Here is a 25,061-nt window from a genome sequence, read left to right as displayed (position 1 = left end):
GTGTGGGAGTATGGTGGTACTATGAGAACATTATACTGTGTGAGGGGGTATGGCGGTACTATGAGAACATTATACTGTGTGTGGGGATATGGCGGTACTATGAGAACATTATAATGTGTGTGGGGGTATGGGGGTACTATGAGAACATTATAATGTGTGTGGGGGTATGGTGGTAGTATGAGAACATTATACTGTGTGGTGGGATAGAGGTACTGTAGGAACATTATACTGTGTGGGGGTATGATGGTACTATGAGATAATACTGTGTGTGGAGGGATGGAGGTACTATAGGAATATTATACTGTGTGTGGGGGTATGGCGGTACTATGAGAGCATTATACTGTGTGTGGGAGTATGGTGGTACTATGAGAACATTATACTGTGTGTGGGGGTATGGCGGTACTATGAGAACATTATACTGTGTAGGGGTATGGCGGTACTGTAGGAACATTATACTGTGTGTGTGGGGGGCAAATCACGAGAAAAGGGGACCGAAACACAGAGTACCAAATGAAATACAATAGTGGTAATATCAGTTAACTTACAAAGTAGCATGATCAATTCCTGGTCTCCTGGATGGGCGCCCTCCCCAACGCGCGTTTTAGCATGCTGCCTTCGTATGATATTTCATTTACTGATCCCTGATGTTCAATCCTGGTCACTCAATACTCGATGTGGATACACTGACAGCTGCTGGTGGAACTTTCGCATTTGCACTTTATTATTATTTTATTCAGAGTATTGTGTTTACAGTGGACACGTTAACACACAATTGTGAATCTTTGCACTCTCTTGCACTTTACTATTTTATATGTAAAAAAATTTCTGGTGTAGTGTGCCCCCTTTTCCTTGTAGCATACAGATATGTATTGTATTTATCATTTTATGTAATTTTTTTTATTCTATATTATTTTTAACCTAATATACCAATAAAAAAATAAATTTATACTTTCTGTACTTTGGACTTTTAGTCGGTTTTTGTTCTTGTGTTTCTATGTGTGTATGTGTGGGGGTATAGCGTTACTATAGGAACATTATACTATGTGTAGGGGTATGGCGCTACTATGAGAACATTATACTGTGTGTGGGGGTATGGTGGTACTATGAGAACATTATACTGTGTGTTGGGGGTATGGTGGTACTATGAGAACATTATACTGTGTGTGTGGGTATGGCGGTACTATGAAAACATTATACTGTGTGTGGGGGTATAGCATTACTGTAGGAACATTATACTGTGTGTAGGGGTATAGCGTTACTGTAGGAACATTATACTGTGTGTAGGGGTATGGCGCTACTATGAGAACATTATACTGTGTTGGGGGTATGGTGGTACTATGAGAACATTATACTGTGTGTGTGGGTATGGTGGTACTATGAGAACATTATACTGTGTGTGGGGGTATGGCGCTACTATGAGAACATTATACTGTGTGTTGGGGTATGGCGGTACTGTAGGAACATTATACTGTGTGTGGGGGTATGGCGGTACTGTGGGAACATTATACTGTGTGGGGGGGTATGGCGGTACTGTGGGAACATTATACTGTGTGTGGGGGTATGGCGGTACTGTAGGAACATTATACTGTGTGTGGGGGGTATGGCGGTACTATGAGAAGATTATACTGTGTGTGGGGGTATGGTGGTACTGTGAGAACATTATACTGTGTGTGGGGGTATGGCGGTACTGTAGGAACATGATACTGTGTGTGCGGGTATGGCGGTACTATGAGAGCATTATACTGTGTGTGGGGGTATGGCGGTACTGTGAGAACATTATACTGTGTGTGGGGGTATGGTGGTACTATGAGAACATTATACTGTGTGTGGGGGTATGGCGGTACTATGAGAACATTATACTGTGTGTGGGGGGGTATGGCGGTACTGTGAGAACATTATACTGTGTGTGGGGGTATGGCGGTACTATGAGAACATTATACTGTATGTGGGGGTATGGCAGTACTATGAGAACATTATACTGTGTGTGGGGGTATGGCGGAACTATGAGAACATCATACTGTGTGTGTGGGGTTATGGCGGTACTGTGAGAACATTATACTGTGTGTGGGGGGTATGGCGGTACTCTAGGAACATTATACTGTGTGTGGGGGTATGGCGGTACTATGAGAACATTATACTGTGTGTGGGGGTATGGCGGTACTATGAGATTATGCTGTGTTGTGGGATGATGATACTGTAGGAACATTATACTGTGTGGGGGTATGGCGGTACTATGAGAACTGTTGTGAATTCTGTGGCAGAGCTCCCTCCTGTGGTCACAAGTGGTACTTCGGCTGATTCTCTCTGGGAGCTTCCGTTTGTGGAGGAAACTGGTACTGCTGCTTCTGGGTTTCCTCCCTCAGGTGATCTGGTGAGGTCGTTAGGTGCTTCTCTACTTAACCCCACCTAATGCTTTGATTCATGCTTCCTGTCAATGTTCCAGTGTTGGACTTGAGTTTCTCTGGATCATTCCTGTGGCCTGCTGCTCTGCATAGCTAAGTGCTTCTTTGCTATTTGTTTCTATTTTTTCTGTCCAGCTTGTCTATTTGTTTTGCTGGAAGCTCTGGGACGCAAAGGGTGTACCTCCGTGCCGTTAGTTCGGTACGGAGGGTCTTTTTGCCCCTTTGCGTGGTTTTCTTTAGGGTTTTGTGTAGACCGCAAAGTTATCTTTCCTATCCTCGTTCTTTCTAGAATATCGGGCCTCACTTTGCTGAATCTATTTCATCCCTACGTTTGTCTTTTCATCTTACTCACAGTCATTATATGTGGGGGGCTGCCTTTTCCTTTGGGGTATTTCTCTGAGGCAAGATAGACTTATCATATAGCCTTCTAAAATTAAAAAACAAGGCTATATGATATTCCTTAACTCACAGCTGTCCGCATAGGGATTGTGATTGTGCTATCAATTTGATTCCTGGTGGTAAATTCCCAAAAGGTCGACTGTTTAATTTATCCGTGCCTGAGCACACCGCTATGCGCAGTTATGTGAAGGAATCCCTGGAAAAGGGGCATATTCGCCCGTCATCGTCGCCATTAGGAGCAGGGTTCTTTTTTGTAGCCAAAAAGGATGGTTCGCTGACACCTTGTATAGATTATCGCCTTCTTAATAAGATCACTGTTAAATTTCAGTACCCCTTGCCTTTGTTAACTGATTTGTTTGCTTGGATTAAGGGGGCTAGTTGGTTCACCAAGATTGATCTTCGTGGTGCGTATAATCTGGTGCGAATCAGGCGAGGCGATGAATGGAAAACTGCATTTAATACGCCCGAGGGTCATTTTGAGTATCTAGTGATGCCATTCGGACTTGCCAATGCTCCATCAGTGTTTCAGTCCTTTATGCATGACATCTTCCGAGAGTACCTGGATAAATTCCTGATTGTGTACTTGGATGACATTTTGATCTTCTCGGATGATTGGGAGTCTCATGTGAAACAGGTCAGAACGGTTTTTCAGGTCCTGCGTGCTAACTCTTTGTTTGTGAAGGGATCAAAGTGTCTCTTTGGTGTGCAGAAGGTTTCATTTTTGGGGTTCATCTTTTCCCCTTCAACTATCGAGATGGATCCTGTTAAGGTCCAAGCCATCCATGATTGGACTCAGCCGACATCTCTGAAAAGTCTGCAAAAGTTCCTGGGCTTTGCTAATTTTTATCGTCGCTTCATCTGCAATTTTTCTAGTATTGCCAAACCATTGACCGATTTGACCAAGAAGGGTGCTGATTTGGTCAATTGGTCTTCTGCTGCTGTGGAAGCTTTTCAAGAGTTGAAGCGTCGTTTTTCTTCTGCCCCTGTGTTGTGTCAACCAGATGTTTCGCTTCCGTTCCAGGTCGAGGTTGATGCTTCTGAGATTGGAGCAGGGGCTGTTTTGTCGCAAAGAGGTGCTGATTGCTCAGTGATGAAACCATGCGCTTTTTTTTCCAGGAAGTTTTCGCCTGCTGAGCGGAATTATGATGTGGGCAACCGAGAGTTGCTGGCCATGAAGTGGGCATTCGAGGAGTGGCGTCATTGGCTTGAAGGAGCTAAGCATCGCGTGGTGGTATTGACTGATCATAAGAACCTGACTTATCTCGAGTCTGCTAAGCGTTTGAATCCTAGACAGGCTCGTTGGTCGCTGTTTTTCGCCCGTTTTGACTTTGTGATTTCGTACCTTCCGGGCTCTAAAAATGTGAAGGCGGATGCTCTGTCTAGGAGTTTTGTGCCCGACTCTCCGGGTTTATCTGAGCCGGCGGGTATCCTCAAGGAAGGAGTAATTGTGTCTGCCATCTCCCCTGATTTGCGGCGGGTGCTGCAAAAATTTCAGGCTAATAAACCTGATCGTTGCCCAGCGGAGAAACTGTTTGTCCCGGATAGGTGGACAAATAAAGTGATCTCTGAGGTTCATTGTTCGGTGTTGGCTGGTCATCCTGGAATCTTTGGTACCAGAGAGTTAGTGGCTAGATCCTTTTGGTGGCCGTCTCTGTCGCGGGATGTGCGTTCTTTTGTGCAGTCCTGTGGGATTTGTGCTCGGGCTAAGCCCTGCTGTTCTCGTGCCAGTGGGTTGCTTTTGCCCTTGCCGGTCCCGAAGAGACCTTGGACACATATCTCTATGGATATAATTTCAGATCTTCCCGTCTCTCAAAAGATGTCAGTCATTTGGGTGGTCTGTGATCGCTTTTCTAAGATGGTCCATCTGGTACCCTTGTCCAAGTTGCCTTCCTCCTCTGATTTGGTGCCATTGTTCTTCCAGCATGTGGTTCGTTTGCATGGCATTCCAGAGAATATCGTTTCTGACAGAGGTTCCCAGTTTGTTTCGAGGTTTTGGCGAGCCTTTTGTGGTAGGATGGGCATTGACTTGTCTTTTTCCTCGGCATTTCATCCTCAGACTAATGGCCAGACCGAACGAACCAATCAGACCTTGGAAGCCTATCTGAGATGCTTTGTTTCTGCCGATCAGGATGACTGGGTGTCCTTTTTGCCTTTGGCTGAGTTCGCCCTTAATAATCGGGCCAGCTCGGCTACCTTGGTTTCGCCATTTTTCTGCAATTCTGGGTTCCATCCTCGTTTCTCTTCAGGACAGGTTGAGTCTTCGGACTGTCCTGGTGTGGATACTGTGGTGGACAGGTTGCAGCAGATTTGGACTTATGTAGTGGACAATTTGACCTTGTCCCAGGAGAAGGCTCAACGTTTCGCTAATCGCAGACGCCGTGTGGGTCCCCGACTTCATGTTGGGGATCTGGTTTGGTTATCTTCTCGTCATATTCCTATGAAGGTTTCCTCTCCGAAGTTTAAACCTCGTTTCATTGGTCCTTATAGGATTTCTGAGGTTATTAATCCTGTGTCTTTTCGTCTGACCCTCCCAGATTCTTTTTTCATACATAACGTCTTCCATAGGTCATTGTTGCGGAGATACGTGGCACCTATGGTTCCATCTGTTGACCCTCCTGCCCCGGTTTTGGTGGAGGGGGAATTGGAGTATATTGTGGAGAAGATTTTGGATTCTCGTGTTTCAAGACGGAAACTCCAGTATCTGGTTAAATGGAAGGGTTATGCTCAGGAGGATAATTCCTGGGTTTTTGCCTCTGATGTCCATGCTCCCGATCTTGTTCGTGCCTTTCATGTGGCTCATCCTGGTCGGCCTGGGGGCTCTGGTGAGGGTTCGGTGACCCCTCCTTAAGGGGGGGGTACTGTTGTGAATTCTGTGGCAGAGCTCCCTCCTGTGGCCACAAGTGGTACTTCGGCTGATTCTCTCTGGGAGCTTCCGTTTGTGGAGGAAACTGGTACTGCTGCTTCTGGGTTTCCTCCCTCAGGTGATCTGGTGAGGTCGTTAGGTGCTTCTCTACTTAACCCCACCTAATGCTTTGATTCATGCTTCCTGTCAATGTTCCAGTGTTGGACTTGTGTTTCTCTGGATCATTCCTGTGGCCTGCTGCTCTGCATAGCTAAGTGCTTCTTTGCTATTTGTTGCTATTTTTTCTGTCCAGCTTGTCTATTTGTTTTGCTGGAAGCTCTGGGACGCAAAGGGTGTACCTCCGTGCCGTTAGTTCGGTACGGAGGGTCTTTTTGCCCCTTTGCGTGGTTTTCTTTAGGGTTTTGTGTAGACCGCAAAGTTATCTTTCCTATCCTCGTTCTGTCTAGAATATCGGGCCTCACTTTGCTGAATCTATTTCATCCCTACGTTTGTCTTTTCATCTTACTCACAGTCATTATATGTGGGGGGCTGCCTTTTCCTTTGGGGTATTTCTCTGAGGCAAGGTAGGCTTATTTTTCTATCTTCAGGCTAGTTAGTTTCTCAGGCTGTGCCGAGTTGCATAGGTAGCGTTAGGCGCAATCCACGGCTGCCTCTAGTTGTGTGTGGAGAGGATCAGGGATTGCGGTCTGCAGAGTTCCCACGTCTCAGAGCTCGTTCTATTATTTTGGGTTATTGTCAGATCACTGTATGTGCTCTGACCTCCATGCCCATTGTGATACTGAATTGCCTTTCATAACAGAGAACATTATACTGTGTGTGGTGGGATGGAGGTACTGTAGGATCATTATACTGTGTGTAGGGGTATGGTGGTACTATGAGAACATTATACTGTGTGTGGGGGTATGGCGGTACTGTGAGAACATTATACTGTGTGTGGGGGTATGGAGGTACTGTAGGAACATTATACTTGGGGTATGGCGGTACTATGAGAACATTTCACTGTGTGGGTGCATGGAAGTACTATGAGAAAATTATACTGTGTGTGGGGGTATGGCGGTACTATGATAAGATTATACTGTGTGTGGGGATATGGCGGTACTATGAGAACATTATACTGTGTGTGGGGATATGGCGGTACTATGAGAACATTATACTGTGTGTGGGGATATGGCGGTACTATGAGAACATTATACTGTGTGTGGGGGTATGGCAGTACTATGAGAACATTATACTTTGTGTGGGGATATGGCGGTACTATGAGAACATTATACCGTGTGTGGGGGTATGGCGGTACTGTAGGAACATTATACTGTGTGTGGGGGTATGGCGGTACTATGAGAACATTATACTGTGTGGTGGGATAGATGTACTGTAGGAACATTATACTGTGTGTGGGGGTATGGTGGTACTATGAGATTATACTGTGTGTGGAGGGATGGAGGTACTGTAGGAACATTATACTGTGTGTGGGGGTATGGCGGTACTATGAGAACATTATACTGTATGTGGGAGTATGGTGGTACTATGAGAACATTATACTGTGTGTGGGGGTATGGTGGTACTATGAGAACATTATACTGGGTGTGGGGATATGGCGGTACTATGAGAACATTATAATGTGTGTGGGGGTATGGCGGTACTATGAGAACATTATACTGTGTGGTGGGATAGAGGTACTGTAGGAACATTATACTGTGTGTGGGGGTATGGTGGTACTATGAGATTATACTGTGTGTGGAGGGATGGAGGTACTGTAGGAACATTATACTGTGTGTGGGGGTATGGCGGTACTGTAGGATCATTATACTGTGTGTGGGGGTATGGCGGTACTGTGGGAATATTATACTGTGTGGGGGGGTATGGCGGTACTGTGGGAACATTATACTGTGTGTGGGGGTATGGCGGTACTGTAGGAACACTATACTGTGTGTGGGGGTATGGCGGTACTTTGAGAAGATTATACGGTGTGTGGGGGTATGGTGGTACTGTGAGAACATTATACTGTGTGTGGGGGTATGGCGGTACTGTAGGAACTTTATACTGTGTTTGGGGGTATGGCGGTACTATGAGAGCATTATACTGTGTTTGGGGGCATGGCGGTACTGTGAGAACAGTATACTGTGTGTGGGGGTATGGCGCTACTATGAGAACATTATACTGTGTGTTGGGGTATGGCGGTACTGTAGGAACATTATACTGTGTTTGGGGGTATGGCGGTACTGTGGGAACATTATACTGTGTGTGGGGGTATGGCGGTACAGTGGGAACATTATACTGTGTGGGGGGGGTATGGCGGTACTGTAGGAAAACTATACTGTGTGTGGGGGTATAGCGGTACTATGAGAAGATTATACTGTGTGTGGGGGTATGGTGGTACTGTGAGAACATTATACAGTGTGGGGGTATATGGCGGTACTGTAGGAACATTATACTGTGTGTGGGGGTATGGCGGTACTATGAGAGCATTATACTGTGTGTGGGGGTATGGCGGTACTATGAGAACATTATACTGTGTGTGGGGGTATGGCGGTACTATGAGAACATTATACTGTGTGTGGGGGTATGGAGGTACTATGAGAACATTATACTGTGTGTGGGGGGGTATGGCGGTACTGTGAGAACATTATACTGTGTGTGGGGTATGGCGGTACTATGAGAACATTATACTGTGTGTGTGGGGGTATGGCGGTACTATGAGAACATTATACTGTGTGTGGGGGTATGGCGGTACTATGAGAACATCATACTGTGTGTGTGGGGGTATGGCGGTACTGTGAGAACATTATACTGTGTGTGTGGGGGGTATGGCGGTACTGTAGGAACATTATACTGTGTGTGGGGGTATGGCGGTACTATGAGAACATTATACTGTGTGTGGGGGAATGGCGGTACTATGAGAAGATTACACTGTGTGTGGTGGGATGATGGTACTGTAGGAACATTATACTGTGTGGGGGTATGGCGGTACTATGAGAACATTATACTGTGTGTGGGGGTATGGTGGTACTGTAGGAACATTAACCCCTTAATCCCATATGACGTACTATCCCGTCGAGGTGGGGTGGGCTTTAATTCCCACCGACGGGATAGTACGTCATACGCGATCGGCCACGTTCACGGGGGGAGCGCGGCTGATCGCGGGCGGGTGTCAGCTGCCTATCGCACCTGACATCCAGCACTATGTGCTAGGAGCGGTTACGGACTGCTCCCGGCACATTAACCCCCGGCACACAGCGATCAAACATGATCGCAGTGTGCCGGCGGTACAGGGAAGCATCGCGCACGGAGGGGGCTCCCTGCGAGCTTCCCTGAGACGATCGGTACAAGGTGATGTGCTCACCTTGTACTGAGCGTCTTCTCCCTGCAGGCCCCGGATCCAAAATGGCCGCGGGGCTGCATCCGGGTCCTGCAGGGAGTACTTCCGGGTCAGGAGCAGGCTGCAGCTGAAGCTCTGTAAGCCTGCAGCGATGAATGAGATCGCCGATCTTACAGAGTGCTGTGCAAACTGTAAGATCGGCGATCTGTGATGTCCCTTCCCTGGGACAAGGTAAAAAAAAAAATTTCCACATGTGTAAAAAAAAAAAAAAAATACTAAATAAATAAAAAAATATTATTCCCATAAATACATTTCTTTATCTAACAAAAACAAAAAAAAAAACAATAAAAGTACACATATTTAGTATCGCCGCGTCCGTAACGACCCGACCTATAAAACTGTCCCACTAGTTAACCCCTTCAGTGAACACCGTAAGAAAAAAAAAAAAAAACGAGCCAAAAAATAACGCTTAATTATCATACCGCCGAACAAAAAGTGGAATAACACGCGATCAAAAAGACGGATGTAAATAACCATGGTACCATCTTGTCCCGCAAAAAACGAGCCGCCACAAAGCATAATAAGCAAAAAAATAAAAAAGTTATAGTCCTGAGAATAAAGCGATGCCAAAATAATTATTTTTTCTATAAAATAGCTTTTATCGTATAAAAGTGCCAAAACATAAAAAAATGACATGAGATATCGCTGTAATCGTACTGACCCGACGAATAAAACTGCTTCATCAATTTTACCAAACGCAAAATGGTATAAACGCCTCCCCCAAAAGAAATTCATGAATAGCTGGTTTTTGGTCATTCTGCCTCACAAAAATCGGAATAAAAATGATCAAAATATGTCACATGTCCAAAAATGTTACCAATAAAAACGTCAACTCGTCCCCTAAAAAAGAAGACCTCAGATGACTCTGTGGACCAAAATATGGAAAAATTCTAAGTCTCAAAATGTGGAGACGCAAAAACTTTTTTGCTATAAAAAAAGCGTCTTTTAGTGTGTGACGGCTGCCCCCCCCTTCCCCCCCTTCCCCCCCTTCCCCCCCCCCCCCCAGCTCAATACACACAAAGGTTACCAAAAATGGTTTTCCTGTTTTGTAGAACTTAAACTGGGCCTAATGGTGTCACCCCCACATGCCACACCTGTGACTTAATACCACCACACCATGACCAGGCCACATAGTGACCGAATAATACTACATACAAGGGACAAATACCACCGCACCATTTCCAGATCACATATTACCACCACATAGTGACTGAATACTACAATACTGATCAGTAATAAAAAAAAAACCACAATACTATCACCATAAGTGCCAGTATTCACAGGAGATCTGTACTTAGTATGCAGTGTCTGTGTAGAGGTAATACAGAGATCACTGGTGACATTATACACAGGACCTCTATATAGTATACAGTGTATAGTGTCAGTGTATAGGTAACACTGACTCACCAGTGACGTCTCTAGGTGAAGTCCTTCATCTTTCATCCAGCACAGACCGCCATCATTCCTTCCAGCCAGGACTCGTTTCTGCAGGAAATAACACAGTTATCTCGAGCTCCGCTTGCAGAACACATTACTTAATTTTTCACAACTTCTACATTACACCACATGAAGAAAAAAAGGTGATATAGTGTCACTCTGCACAGTAACAGGACCGCCCCCCCATTTAAAACAGTATACTCAAAAAATAAAATAAATACATCACTGCAGTAACAATATCCCTTAATTATCCCCTATGGTAATAATATTCCCCACCCTGGCCCCGTTTATCTCATTCCTGGCTCCAGCCATATGTTGTCGTATCCTGCCCTCATGAGTATCCATTCTACCCCATATGATCTCCCCATCCTTCCCCACCAGCCTCCATCGTATCCGTCCTGCCCCATGATCCAATCCTGCCCCGTGTCTCCAATCATGCCCCGTATCTACATTCTGCCCATGCCTCAAGTCCTGCCCCCAGTGTGTCCAGCATATTACCCCCATGTTGTCCAGCAATCTGCCCCAGTGTGTCCAGCATATTACCCCCATGTTGTCCAGCAATCTGCCCCAGTGTGTCCAGCATATTACCCCCAGTGTGTCCAGCAATCTGCCCCAGTATGTCCAGCATATTACCCCCAGTGTGTCCAGCAATCTGCCCTCAGTGTGTCCAGCAATCTGCCCCAGTGTCCAGCCTTTCCCCAGTGTGTCCAGCAGTCTGCCCCAGTGTGTCCAGCATATTACCCCCAGTGTCCAGCATTGCCCCAGTGTGTCCAGTATATTACCCCCAGTGTGTCCAGCAATCTGCCCCAGTGTCCAGCATTGCCCCAGTGTGTCCAGAAGTCTGCCCCAGGGTCTCCAGCATTGCCTCAATGTGTCCAGAAATCTGCCCCAGGGTCTCCAGTATTGCCCCAGTGTGTCCAGCAATCTGCCCCAGGGTCTCCAGTATTGCCCCAGTGTGTCCAGTATTCTGCCCCATAGTCTCCTGTACTGCCCCAGTGTGTCCAGCATTCTGCCCCATGGTCTCCAGTATTGCCCCAGTGTGTCCAGCAATCTGCCCCATGGTCTCCTGTATTGCCCCAGTGTGTCCAGCATTCTGCCCCATGGTCTCCAGTATTGCCCCGGTGTGTCCAGCAATCTGCCCCATGGTCTCCAGTATTGCCCCAGTATGTCCAGAAGTCTGCCCCAGGGTCTCCAGCATTGCCTCAATGTGTCCTGAGATCTGCCCCATGGTCTCCAGTATTCAGTGTGTCCAGCATTCTGCCCCATAGTCTCCTGTACTGCCCCAGTGTGTCCAGCATTCTGCCCCATGGTCTCCAGTATTGCCCCAGTGTGTCCAGCAATCTGCCCCATAGTCTCCTGTATTGCCCCAGTGTGTCCAGCAATCTGCCCCATGGTCTCCTGTATTGCCCCAGTGTGTCCAGCAATCTGCCCCATGGTCTCCTGTATTGCCCCAGTGTGTCCAGCATTCTGCCCCATGGTCTCCAGCATTGCCCCAGCCCCAGACAGTCAGAAATAAAGAAAAAAAAAAAAAGTAAAATCCTCACCTCTCCCGTTCCCAGCGCAGGTCCGGTGCAGTCAGCGTCTCTCCGGCTCTGCGACGCTCAGGACAGAGAGGCAGAGTGGCGCGCACAGTAGTGACGTCATCGCGCCCTCTGCTCTGAGACGTCGCAGAGTCAGAGGACGCTGAAGCCGCAGGAACCAGGAGAGGTGAGTATTAGAGCGGGGGGCGGGGGCGGGGGCGGGACCCGGGGGTGGGGGGAGCTGGCCCTGGTCGTGGCGGCGGACGGCGCCGCCCGAAGATTTAAAGGGGCGTCTTTTTTTTTTTTTTTTTATCTTCTTCTCCTGCAGCGCCGGCCGCCCCCAGCATTGTGCTGCCCGGGGCGGACCGCCCCCCCCCCCGCACCCCCCTTCCTACGCCACTGGGTATCAGCGTACTCAGGACAAATTGCACAACAACTTTTGTCATCTAATTTCTTCTTTTCTTACCCTTGGGAAAATAAAAGATTGGGGGCAAAAAGATCATTTTTGTGAAAAAATATGATTTTTTATTTTTACGGCTCTGCATTATAAACTTTTATGAAGCACTTGGTGGGTCAAAGTGCTCACCACACATCTAGATAAGTTCCTTGAGGGGTCTACTTTCCAAAATGGTGTCACTTGTGGGGGATTTCAATGCTTAAGCACATCAGGGGCTCTCCAAACGCAACATGGCGTCCCATCTCAATTCCAGTCAATTTTGCATTGAAAAGTCAAACGGCGCTCCTTTCCTTCCGAGCTCTGCCATGTGCCCAAACAGTGGTTTATCCCCACATATCAGGACAAATTGTACAACAACTTTTGGGGTCCATTTTCTCCTGTTACCCTTGGTAAAATAAAACAAATTCGAGCTGAAATAAATTTTGTGTGAAAAAAAGTTAAATGTTCATTTTTATTTAAACATTCCAAAAATTCCTGTAAAACACCTGAAGGGTTAATAAACTTCTTGAATGTGGTTTTGAGCACCTTGAGGGGTGCAGTTTTTAGAATGGTGTCACACTTGGGTATTTCCTATCATATAGACCCCTCAAAGTTACTTCAAATGAGATGTGGTCCCTAAAAAAAATGGTGTTGTAAAAATGAGAAATTGCTGGTCAACTTTTAACGTAACTCCCTAATAAAAAAAAATTTTTGTTCCAAAATTGTGCTGATGTAAAGTAGACATGTGGGAAATGTTACTTATTAAGTATTTTGCATGACATATCTCTGTGATTTAAGGGTATAAAAATTCAAAGTTGGAAAATTGTGAAATGTTCAAAATTTTCGCCAAATTTCCGTTTTTTTCACAAATAAACGCAAGTTATATCGAATAAATTTTACCACTAACATGAAGTACAATATGTCACGAGAAAACAATGTCAGAATTGCCAAGATCCGTTGAAGCGTTCCAGAGTTATAACCTCATAAAGGGACCGTGGTCAGAATTGTAAAAATTGGCCCGGTCATTAACGTGCAAATCACCCTCGGGGCTTAAGGGGTTATACTTGTGGGGGTATGGAAGTACTATGAGAACATTATACAGTGTGTGGGGGTATGGCGGTACTATGAGAACATTATACTGTGTGGGGGTATGGCGGTTCTGTAGGAACATTATACTGTGTGTGGGGGTATGGCGGTACTATGAGAACATTATACTGTGTGGGGGGGTATGGCGGTACTGTATGAACATTATACTGTGTGTGGGGGTATGGCGGTACTGTATGAACATTACACTGTGTGGGGCCAAGAAAGGGGCCCTGTACTAGGAGAACAATCCGCCCCCTCACTTCCTGTCCTCCATAGTTGGCTCGTATGTATCTATTACAGGAAACAGAACAACAACGTTATGATTCTTATAAAGTGACAACAACAACCCCAAAAGAGTCTCCATGCAGAAGGGGTTAATGTCCCCGCGCTCAGTAATGGGGAATCTCCACATACCTCCACCTACAGAGCCGCACTCCACACATATGGTAGAGGCTAAATCCAAGGCGGCTAAGGGACCTCTGCTGACGTCGTGCCCATGTGACCGGAAGGGGCGGAGCTTCTTCCTCCATAGAGCAGACAGAGCAGACATGAGGAAGCTGTGGATGTCATGGCGGGATTTCGTGCAGGATTTGGATTTTGAGTGTTTTGTGCAGGATTTGCCTCTTCCTCCATAGAGCAGAGCAGACAGGAGGAGGCTGTGGATGTCATGGCGGGATTTCGAGGATTTTGTGCAGGATTTGGAGTGTTTTGGGTCGTTCTCCATAGTCACAGATCAGGTAAGTGGGAGTCTGCCTGGGGAGAAAGGGGTGATGTTGCTTGCATGGGGCTGCATGTGCATGCTGGACGGGGGGTCTGCCTGGGGAGAAAGGGGTGATGCTTGCATGGGGCTGCATGTATATGCTGGACGGGGGGGTCTGCCTGGAGAGAAGGGGGTGATGCTTGCGTGGGGCTGCATGTGCACGCTGGAGGGGGGGGGGATCTGCCTGGGGAGAAGGGGTGGCGATGCTTGCATGGGGCTGCATGTGCATGCTGGAGGGGGCTTGCATGGGGCAGCATGTGCATGCTGGAGGGGGCTTGCATGGGGCTGCATGTGCATGCTGGAGGGGGGCTTGCATGGAGCTGCATGTGCATGCTGGAGGGGGTCTGTCTGGGGAGGAGGGGGTGATGTTTGCATGGGGCTGCATGTGCATGCTGGATGGGGGGGGGGTCTGCCTGGGGAGAAAGGGGTGATGTTGCATGGGGCTGCATGTGCGTGGGACTGCATGTGCATGCTGGACGGGGGTCTGCCTGGGGAGAAGGGGTGGTGATGCTTGCATGGGGCTGCATGTGTATAGTGGAGGGGGGGTCTGCCTGGAGGGAAGGGGGTGATACTTGCATGGGGCTGCATGTGCACGCTGGAGGGGGGTCTGCCTGGGGAGAAGGGGTGGTGATGCTTGCATGGGGCTGCATGTGCATGCTGGAGGATGCTTGCATGGGGCTTCATGTGCATGCTGGAGGGGGGTTGCATGGGGCTGCATGCACATGCTGGAGGGGGCTTGCATGGGGCTGCATGTGCATGCTGGAGGGGGTCTGTCTGGGGAGGAGGGGGTGATGTTTGCATGGGGCTGCATGTGCATGCTGGAAGGGGGGGGTCTGCCAGGGGAGATGGTGCTTGCATGGGACTGTGTGCTGGTGGTCTGCCTGGGGAAGCTGGTGATGCTTGCATGGCACTGCGTGCTGATGGTCTGCCTGGAGAAGGGGGTACATTGCTTGCGTGGGACTGCGTGCTGGGGGCGCTACCTAGGGAAGGTGGTGACATTGCTTGCGTGGGACTGCGTGCTGGGGGTCTGCCTGGGGAAGGGGGTGATGCTTGCGTGAGACTGCGTGCTGGGGGTCTGCCTGGGGAAAGGGGTGATGCTTGCGTGGGACTGCGTGCTGGGGGTCTGCTTGGGGAAGGGGGTGATCCTTGCGTGAGACTGCGTGCTGGGGGTCTGCCTGGGGAAGGGGGTGATGCTTGCGTGAGACTGCGTGCTGGGGGTCTGCCTGGGGAAGGGGGTGATGCTTGCGTGAGACTGCGTGTTGGGGGTCTGCCTGGGGAAGGGGGAGATGCTTGCGTGAGACTGCGTGCTGGGGGTCTGCCTGGGGAAGGGGGTGATGCTTGCGTGAGACTGCGTGCTGGGGGTCTGCCTGGGGAAAGGGGTGATGCTTGCGTGGGACTGCACGCTGGAGGGGCCTGCCTGGGGACGGGGGTGATGCTTGCGTGGGACTGCACGCTGGAGGGGCCTGCCTGGGGAAGGGGGTGATGTTGCTTGCCTGGGACTGCGTGCTGGAGGGGCCTGCCTGGGGAAGGGTGACTGCATGCTGGGGGTCTCCGTGGGAAGGGGGTCATGTTCCTTGCGAGCGGGGCTGTGTGTCTGTTGGGAAGGGGGGCTGTGTGCTGGGGGTCTCTGGGGAAGAGAGGCTGTGTGCTGGAGTCTCTGTTGGGAAGGGGGTCATGTTGCATGCGTGGGGGATCTGTGTGCAGGGGGGTCTACCTGCAGAGTGGGGCTGATGTTATTTGCATGGGTCTGCATGGTGTGGGGGGCTGTTGTCACGTACTGTGCAGGTCAGTGTGTGATGTCACTTGCGGTGGGGGGTGTGTAGGGAAGAATAGTGTGAGGGGGCGAACAGGGGAGGGGATGAATGATGATGGAGATCTGAGGGATTGATATTACTTAACATGAGAATCTCTGCCTGATGGTGAGTCGGTCCTGTTGTGTGTTTTGTTTTTTTTTGTTTTTTTACATAAAACTTTCTTAATATTATTGGGCGCACATGATGTCAGGTTGATGACTGACCTATGACCTCTGGGAGCAAAACTGCGTGATAATGTCTCCAGATCCCGGGCTTTATTCTCTCCTCGCACGCTATTCTGTTCAGTATTAGCCTGGTGGCCACTGGTGTCAGCCACTACTTGAGTTTTCTACATGATTTTTTCTGTTTTATTCTAGGTATTGTGGCTTTTCCCCATCCTGTGTCCCTCAGAGCAGTGACCTCCCTACAGATGTCATTTCATCACTGGACTTCTCTTCACCAAGTGGAATGCTTGTGACCCCACAATCCATGTGAGGACCCAAAGTGGTGACACTGTGGGTGTCTGATAATGTCGGGTCCCTCCGCCTCCCCGTCGGGTCCCTCCGCCTCCCCGGCCCCGTCGGGTCCCTCCGCCTCCCCATACAAATGAATAAGACGGGGCACGGGGCCCGGCCGGGGAGGCGGAGGGACCCGTCGGGGCCCGGCCGGGGAGGCGGAGGGACCCGTCGGGGCCCGGCCGGGGAGGCGGAGGGACCCGACGGGGCCCGGCCGGGGAGGCGGAGGGACCCGTCTTATTCATTTGTATGTATGCATATATTTATATATCTCTTCTTAATTTCTAACTATTTGACTTGTAATAAACTTTTTTGACAGCTATGAGTTGAATTTTCATTTCTATAATTCTTAAGCGCGGGGTGACATTAGTGGAGGGTAACGCAGTTGGATCTGTATCAGGCTGAGTTTACACATTGCAGGTTATTGGGGAAACGATCTGTAGGGACGTCCTCACCAGTAGACCGGACCCGCACTTCCATGTAGCCCATACAGCCGGACTAGCTGTATGTTTTTTAAGTCCATAATTGTTTTTTCTTTAAAAGACATTAGCTGGTTTTCTATGAGGCCGGCTTCACATTCGCGAGTTTTACGGACGTAAGAGAGGTGCAGAAAATACGGATTGCACACGGTACAATGCATCTCTATGGCCAAGCTTCTATCTGCCGTATTTTACGGTTCCGTATTATACCGTCTTCTACGGCCGTAGAAAATCGCAGCATGCTGCGTTTGTCACCGTATTGCGCAAAAAATCGCCAATGAAAGTCTATGGGGGCGAGAAATATACGGATTACACACGGACCAACAGTGTGACTTGCGTAAAATACGCCAGACATCTCCAGACATCGCCAGGTGCAAGGAATTGAGCCAAGCCCTCAATCATGAAACTCAGACATGCTAATTAGCTCAAAAAGCCACACAGACATCCCGGAAGTCTGGTGCTCGCCTCCACAGAGTTCCAAGCAGCATGGCAAACATCATCAATGTTGATATGCTCCTCATCCTGGTCCAAGAAAGGCCTGAAATATGGGACCAGAGGGATCCCAACTACTCCAACCGGGCCAGGAAAGAGGCAGCTTGGAGGGCCATCTGTGGGCTACTATTCCCTGATTATGCCCAACGGCCACGTGCGGAGCAGACAAGTCTATATAAGTACACTCATGTATTCACAAGATTTTACTTTAAAAGATGCTTTCCCTACATGATTACTTGAGCAATCATTTTTATCTTTATATGTTATTTATGGCCTTATTTGTCATTTTCAAAAGCTGAGTAACATGCCAAAGTGTTTCTGGACATAGTTCATGTTCATCTTGCCCTGCTAATTATTTTTCTTGGCCTCATACTCCGTCCAGAGGGTTGTTGTCCCTTGTCTTATTTTTAGATATTTTTGAGCATTATTCTCATTATAGCACAAGTCATTTTTCTTTCCTATCCTAGCATATCTTACCTAATGTATGTTTGCAAGAACAGGGTTCTCTCCCCTCTCTACCAGTCTGATACTGTCAAGTTCTTAACTGTGGGCGATATATAGACCTCTGCATGTAACCCCTTTATCATCTGACTCACCATGGAAATTATTGTGCTATAGCCATTTTTTGCTTTAACAATACAAATATGTCTGACAACTGGACTAAGCTATGTTCAGAATGATATAGAACATTATTTGTGCCCTTGTAATTGCAGTGGATGATGTTATGACAAGATGGCGCAACATCCGGGACCAATACCGGCGGGAAAGACCGCAGCGGGCTAGGAGTGGGTCAGCAGCCGCACTGAAGAAGAGGAAGTATATATATTACGACCGTCTTTCCTTTTTGGATGCCAGTATGGATCTTAGGCAGTAAGTACAAACCACTCTAGACATTTGTAATTAAACTAAATTTAATTTTTTTATGTGGATTAGGGTTATGACATTGCAAGTTCCATGTAAGGATGTGTCAATATAGTGCCAACAATAATGTAAACAAGCATAAATTCCAAAAGTGTCCTGGAGGAGAGAGGACCCTGGCCGCCAAGCATCCCAAGATTCAACAAGGGATGGGTGAGAATGTAGTATGCGAGTTTAGAGATGTTCAGGCAGTGTTTTGTGGTATGGGTTGTTACTGCATGGTATCTTATTGTTTGAAGAGGTGGTTGTGCCTGGTTTTTGTGTAGCTTGAAATGGTATGCCACATTATGATGTGTCGTGATAGTGTTTGGTACATTTGTGGGGCTCTACAAGACAAATCTTGGATATTCTTGTGTGAATATGAGATAATAGGGGAGTAGAGAAGGAGATGTTGTGTTTTTTTTTTTTTTTTTTTTTATTTTAATATTGCACACCGATGTCTAATTAAACAATGTAAAAATAAAAATTTTATTTTATTGTTTTCTTTACAGAACACAGTCAAACCTCACAGAGAGGGAAACCGGATCAGAATCAGACCCTATCATTGATCCTGTAAGTGTGGAGGAAGAGGTTGCAGGACCATCTGTGGCTGCATCAGGATCCATCATTGAGGACCCATCAGCAGCATCATCACTGCAGGCAGCAGCAAGTGATGAAGATGCTGCACCACCACCCTCAGCAGCACATGTACCAAGGCCTGTGGAACATGGGCACAGCAGCAGCCCTACAGGCCCACTGGTGTCATACCCACAGGCAGCTGGGCCTTTACGGAGATCACGGCGAAGGAGAGAGCTTGAAGGCAGAAGAAGTGAAGTTGATGCTGGGGTCCTCAACTATTTGGCCAGGGCAGCCACAGATGATGGCGAGGAGGCCTTTGCCCGCAGCCTTGCCCGATACCTTAGACCCCTTCCCCGTGAGGTGAGGCTACGTGTGAGAGGGTGTATGCAAATCCTGACTGATTTAAGCACCCCTCCAAATAACCCCTATGAGGTTTTTGAATACCTGGAGCGAAGGCAGCTTGGCCAAACAAACCTCTTGCGCCTTCAATTCCCTCAACAGGAGCCAAATCAATCAGGATTTGCTGCACCTACTCCACGTATGCCTCCCCTTCAACCCCTCCCATCCCAAAATCTACAAAGGCCATTAGAGTACCAAATGGCAGGCTTCAACCCCCAATCCCAATATGGCCACTTCTCCAGACCCAGTGATGTTGGCTGGTCCCAACCTGGGTTTGGACAACATGGCCATTTTGGGTTGGGGTATGATGCAAGGCAATCTGTACCTCAGCATGATGCCCAGAGCCAAATGGCTTTTGGTCAACACACATCTGGCCAATATGGACAAGGCCAGTATTCTGGGCCGCAAGCCACTGCATCCTCACAGGATGAACTGCCATCGGCCCAACAAAGGCCACCAGACCAGGATCCAGAGCTGCCAACATCTCCCCCACCAACTTACAGGGATCTGTAATTTAGTTTTTTTTTTTTTTTGTGTTTTGTTTTGGTAGCTGGCTACCATGTTAATGTTTTCAAAACATTTCCACTTTGTTGTGGATCCTTGTTATAAAGCAACCCATAAAAAAGGCTTCTCAAAACCATATGGCAAAAAAATATAGGGTTAACAACCAAAAAAAAAGGGTTGCAAAGTTAGTAAAAAGTTTACAAAAAAGCCAATTGATGTTTGGAGACTAATCATTTTTGCATCACACACATATTCAGAAAACAGAAACATGGTAATTAAGGAAAAAAACACACACAGTACGTTTTCAGTGGTTGATAATAATATATTACAAAATATAATTTTGTAATTATAGTTATATAGTTAATTATAGTTGTTCTTCAACTATATCAATAGTAAAAGAATAAAAACTGAAAATGTAGGCCCGTTAAAAAATAGTGAGGAAAGAATGGTTGTAGATGACGAGGAAAAAGCTAACATATTAAACACCTTCTTCTCCACGGTATTCACGGTGGAAAATGAAATGCTAGGTGAAATCCCAAGAAACAATGAAAACCCTATATTAAGGGTCACCAATCTAACCCAAGAAGAGGTGCGAAACCGGCTAAATAAGATTAAAATAGATAAATCTCCGGGTCCGGATGGCATACACCCACGAGTACTAAGAGAACTAAGTAATGTAATAGATAAACCATTATTTCTTATTTTTAGGGACTCTATAGCGACAGGGTCTGTTCCGCAGGACTGGCGCATAGCAAATGTGGTGCCAATATTCAAAAAGGGCTCTAAAAGTGAACCTGGAAATTATAGGCCAGTAAGTCTAACCTCTATTGTTGGTAAAATATTTGAAGGGTTTCTGAGGGATGTTATTCTGGATTATCTCAATGAGAATAACTGTTTAACTCCATATCAGCATGGGTTTATGAGAAATCGCTCCTGTCAAACCAATCTAATCAGTTTTTATGAAGAGGTAAGCTATAGACTGGACCACGGTGAGTCATTGGACGTGGTATATCTCGATTTTTCCAAAGCGTTTGATACCGTGCCGCACAAGAGGTTGGTACACAAAATGAGAATGCTTGGTCTGGGGGAAAATGTGTGTAAATGGGTTAGTAACTGGCTTAGTGATAGAAAGCAGAGGGTGGTTATAAATGGTATAGTCTCTAACTGGGTCGCTGTGACCAGTGGGGTACCGCAGGGGTCAGTATTGGGACCTGTTCTCTTCAACATATTCATTAATGATCTGGTAGAAGGTTTACACAGTAAAATATCGATATTTGCAGATGATACAAAACTATGTAAAGCAGTTAATACAAGAGAAGATAGTATTCTGCTACAGATGGATCTGGATAAGTTGGAAACTTGGGCTGAAAGGTGGCAGATGAGGTTTAACAATGATAAATGTAAGGTTATACACATGGGAAGAGGGAATCAATATCACCATTACACACTGAACGGGAAACCACTGGGTAAATCTGACAGGGAGAAGGACTTGGGGATCCTAGTTAATGATAAACTTACCTGGAGCAGCCAGTGCCAGGCAGCAGCTGCCAAGGCAAACAGGATCATGGGGTGCATTAAAAGAGGTCTGGATACACATGATGAGAGCATTATACTGCCTCTGTACAAATCCCTAGTTAGACCGCACATGGAGTACTGTGTCCAGTTTTGGGCACCGGTGCTCAGGAAGGATATAATGGAACTAGAGAGAGTACAAAGGAGGGCAACAAAATTAATAAAGGGGATGGGAGAACTACAATACCCAGATAGATTAGCAAAATTAGGATTATTTAGTCTAGAAAAAAGACGACTGAGGGGCGATCTAATAACCATGTATAAGTATATAAGGGGACAATACAAATATCTCGCTGAGGATCTGTTTATACCAAGGAAGGTGACGGGCACAAGGGGGCATTCTTTGCGTCTGGAGGAGAGAAGGTTTTTCCACCAACATAGAAGAGGATTCTTTACTGTTAGGGCAGTGAGAATCTGGAATTGCTTGCCTGAGGAGGTGGTGATGGCGAACTCAGTCGAGGGGTTCAAGAGAGGCCTGGATGTCTTCCTGGAGCAGAACAATATTGTATCATACAATTATTAGGTTCTGTAGAAGGACGTAGATCTGGGGATTTATTATGATGGAATATAGGCTGAACTGGATGGACAAATGTCTTTTTTCGGCCTTACTAACTATGTTACTATGTTAAAAACATATCTTTAAAATAACAAAAATCACAACTGGGAAACAGCATAATCTTGCCAGGGAGTAGAACCCTGAGGAGAAACAAAATAATTGGTCAATACATCCCTAACTTTGATACCAGAAAGGGGACGGCGCGGAGGTGGGCCATGTGGTGTTGGACTACTGACACTACGCAACATGTGTTCATCATTACCATCTGAGAAGCAATCATGTATGCGGGTATAGTTGTGCAAAATTACAGATGCTTTGATGACTTCATTGACTGTAGCCTCACTGAGCTGCATGGCAGTCTGTAGGACATGCCATTTGGCCACCAGAATACCAAAGGCGCACTCCACCAGTCTGCGCGCCCTAGAAAGGCGCAAATTAAATATCCTCCGACGGTGGTCCAGGTTGCGCCGGGGATAAGGCCTCATGATGTGTCTGGTGAGTTGGAAGGCCTCATCTCCAACAAAAAAAAAAGGCAGGGCTTCTGCAGTGGAGCCTGGGAGTTGTGGTGGTGGGAGGTCTAACTGGTTTTCACTTAGCCGCCGACCCATTATAGACGAATTGAAGACCCTAGAGTCTCCAGTTCGTCCATAGGCCCCAATGTCTACAATTATAAACCTGTAGTTACTGTCAACTACAGCTAACAGAACTACAGAGAAAAACTGCTTATAGTTGTAGAATTGGGAGCCAGAGTTCGGCGGCTTACGTACCCTGATATGTTTCCCATCCACCGCTCCAATGCAGTTTGGGAAGTCACAATTGACCTTGAACCCATGGGCTATTTTGAGCCAATCAGCCTGTTTGGGCTCAGGCATCACAAGGTCCTTAAGTCTATCCCATATTTGGTGACAGGTTAACCGCACAAAGCCAGAAATGGTGGAGCGGCCAATCAAAAATTCAAGGTGGAGACCCGCAAAGGACAATCCAGTGGACAGAAATCTGTAAGTGAAACAAACACAATAAATTAGGTTTGTTTCAAGAGTGCACACAAAACATGAATAAGCACAATCATATTTGCATTTGTGGCCTACTAAATTAACACTGAAATGGGAAAAATGGCCTTAAGGGGCTGAAATATAACAGTTACGTCACGTCACATCTGCTTTGGCCTTAATGTACACATATGGGTAAAAATTTAAAAAAGAAGAAACATTTATAAAAAAGATCATCAACATGCAGTATGTGAGGATGGAGAATACATACCGTAACGTGAGGAGAAGACGCTCCTCAGCAGAGATGGCTTTGCGCAGCCTTGTGTCCTGAAATGTTATTCCTGGGCGTAATATCTCCAACAATCTGTCAAAGGTTTGTATAGACATGCGACAGTACAGATAAAACTTGTCTGGATGTTCCCGTAGAGCTGTATATAGCCGATGAAAATGACCTTTAGTGAGGCGTTTAGTCAGAAGAGGATGCACCCACATTCTTCTGCTCCTCCGCGGATCCACAATCACAGGGTATGGGTGCCCAAACCGACGAGACAATAGCCAGTTAAACAAAACACGCTGCGTTGGGGTGAACTGCAGGTGGTCAGACATGGTCAAAATGTTACAACAACACTCCAACAGTTGCAAAACCACAAAATGACCATATGGGAGTGAGACACCTGTTGTAGAGGCCTTAAATAGGGTTGCTGAGGGTAATTTAAATCAATTTCATCCGCCAAAACCGTTATATGTCCATTTTGTCAGGTTGCGTGAAAATTACGCATTACGGTGGGCATACGGATTACATACGCAACATTACATGCGCAAAATACGCGACCACACCTTGCCTACGGAGTTCTTACGGACCACCGTATTTCTAATTTTGGAGCGTATTACGGCCGTAAAATACGGACCGTATTTTTCAACGCTGAGTGTGAGGCCGGCCTGAGGGTTTCACTGCTGCTGCCACCACTGATGGGACTGGCTGTAACATTTTCCAGAGGAATAATGTATCTCTGGAATGTTAGGCAATATTCAGGTTTTAATTTTTTTGTACTAATGGTTTACAAAATTCTGACGACCTGTGACACAGCTGGAATAAATGTGTTGCATGTATTTGTCTTGCTCTATCAATTAAGGAATGTTTCCCTCAGACCTCCTGGAGACTTCACAACCCTGGATCAGACCTAAATCACAGGACAATAAAACCTCCCCCTCCTCATCTATGAACTGCTGCAGTATTTCTGGCCACAACTGTTTCCCCCTCCCATATTGATAGTTCTGCATCACTTGTCTTATTTATGGCCAGTTCTGTATAATATGTGACTCTTCACATTTTATCTCGCTTTTGTTAGCATAAAATCAGATGAGGGCAATCCTGTAAATGTCGGCTGCCCTCGGAGCAATGTTCTATCAGGCCGGGCAGATCTGTATTCAGCTGCAATGTGACTGAGATCAGATGGGTGTGAGCAGAAAACATAGGATGCCATACGGCCCATCAGTGCGACATTTATAAAGATACAATTCTGTAATATGGAAAACTGGAAATGGTCCTGTAAGATTAATAAAAACTGGGCTAGTACACCAATGAGAAGTGGGAACAAATCATCGTGGATCCGTTCTGGATGAGGACGGCAGCGCTTTCTGTATCCACTGCTGTAAGCCTCCTCCTATACTGAGCCTGATAAAGACCGGAGGAGACTCCCAAGACGCTGGCTGCAATCATTGTTACACTTCTCCTTTAAAAGGGTATCAACCACTAATGATTCTCAAATTTTAAAATTTAATTTTTTTTTTTAATAGAAAAATTTAGACAATTACCATATACTGTTTATTTACCACCCTTGTGCAGCATGCTGTAATAACCTGATGCATGCTGCCAGTAATGAAGCATGGTTCAGAGTGCCCTAATTCAGCCTCTTCTCTACTGGGAATTATTGTTGGGGAAATGACATGAGGAGAGCATCAAATGAAGGTCGTGGTGGAGATAACATAGTTGATCTGGCCCGTTAC

General features: G+C 46.7%; 2 protein-coding genes across 4 annotated transcripts in view; one reads left to right on the top strand and one right to left on the bottom strand.

The window, feature by feature from the left end:
• The window catches only part of LOC138662878 (gastrula zinc finger protein XlCGF57.1-like), a 56,426-nt gene extending 42,410 nt beyond the window's left edge, over positions 1-14,016 (bottom strand). The window contains exons 1-2 of one of the 3 annotated variants that reach the window (XM_069748870.1): positions 13,934-14,015; positions 10,448-10,525 (exon numbers count right to left, since the gene is read on the bottom strand). The gene's annotated coding sequence lies outside the window, so the exon portion shown is untranslated. Of the gene's footprint in view, positions 1-10,447; positions 10,526-13,933 lie in introns of all 3 variants that reach the window. The other 2 variants (XM_069748868.1, XM_069748869.1) reach the window with 2 other exon arrangements.
• A 51-nt stretch (positions 14,017-14,067) lies between these two features.
• Positions 14,068-20,149, top strand: LOC138662880 (uncharacterized). The gene is made up of 4 exons (XM_069748871.1): positions 14,068-14,256; positions 16,450-16,563; positions 18,272-18,428; positions 18,968-20,149. Exons 3-4 carry the CDS (start codon positions 18,283-18,285, stop codon positions 19,944-19,946), a joined length of 1,125 nt encoding a protein of 374 aa, XP_069604972.1. The 5' UTR covers positions 14,068-14,256; positions 16,450-16,563; positions 18,272-18,282; the 3' UTR covers positions 19,947-20,149.
• Positions 20,150-25,061: the final 4,912 nt, after the last annotated feature.

Source organism: Ranitomeya imitator, chromosome 2 (genome assembly GCF_032444005.1).
Source record: "Ranitomeya imitator isolate aRanImi1 chromosome 2, aRanImi1.pri, whole genome shotgun sequence".
Taxonomy (NCBI): Eukaryota; Metazoa; Chordata; class Amphibia; order Anura; family Dendrobatidae; genus Ranitomeya; species Ranitomeya imitator.
Note: the sequence above shows the minus strand (reverse complement) of the source record. Positions and strands in the feature narration are given on the sequence as shown.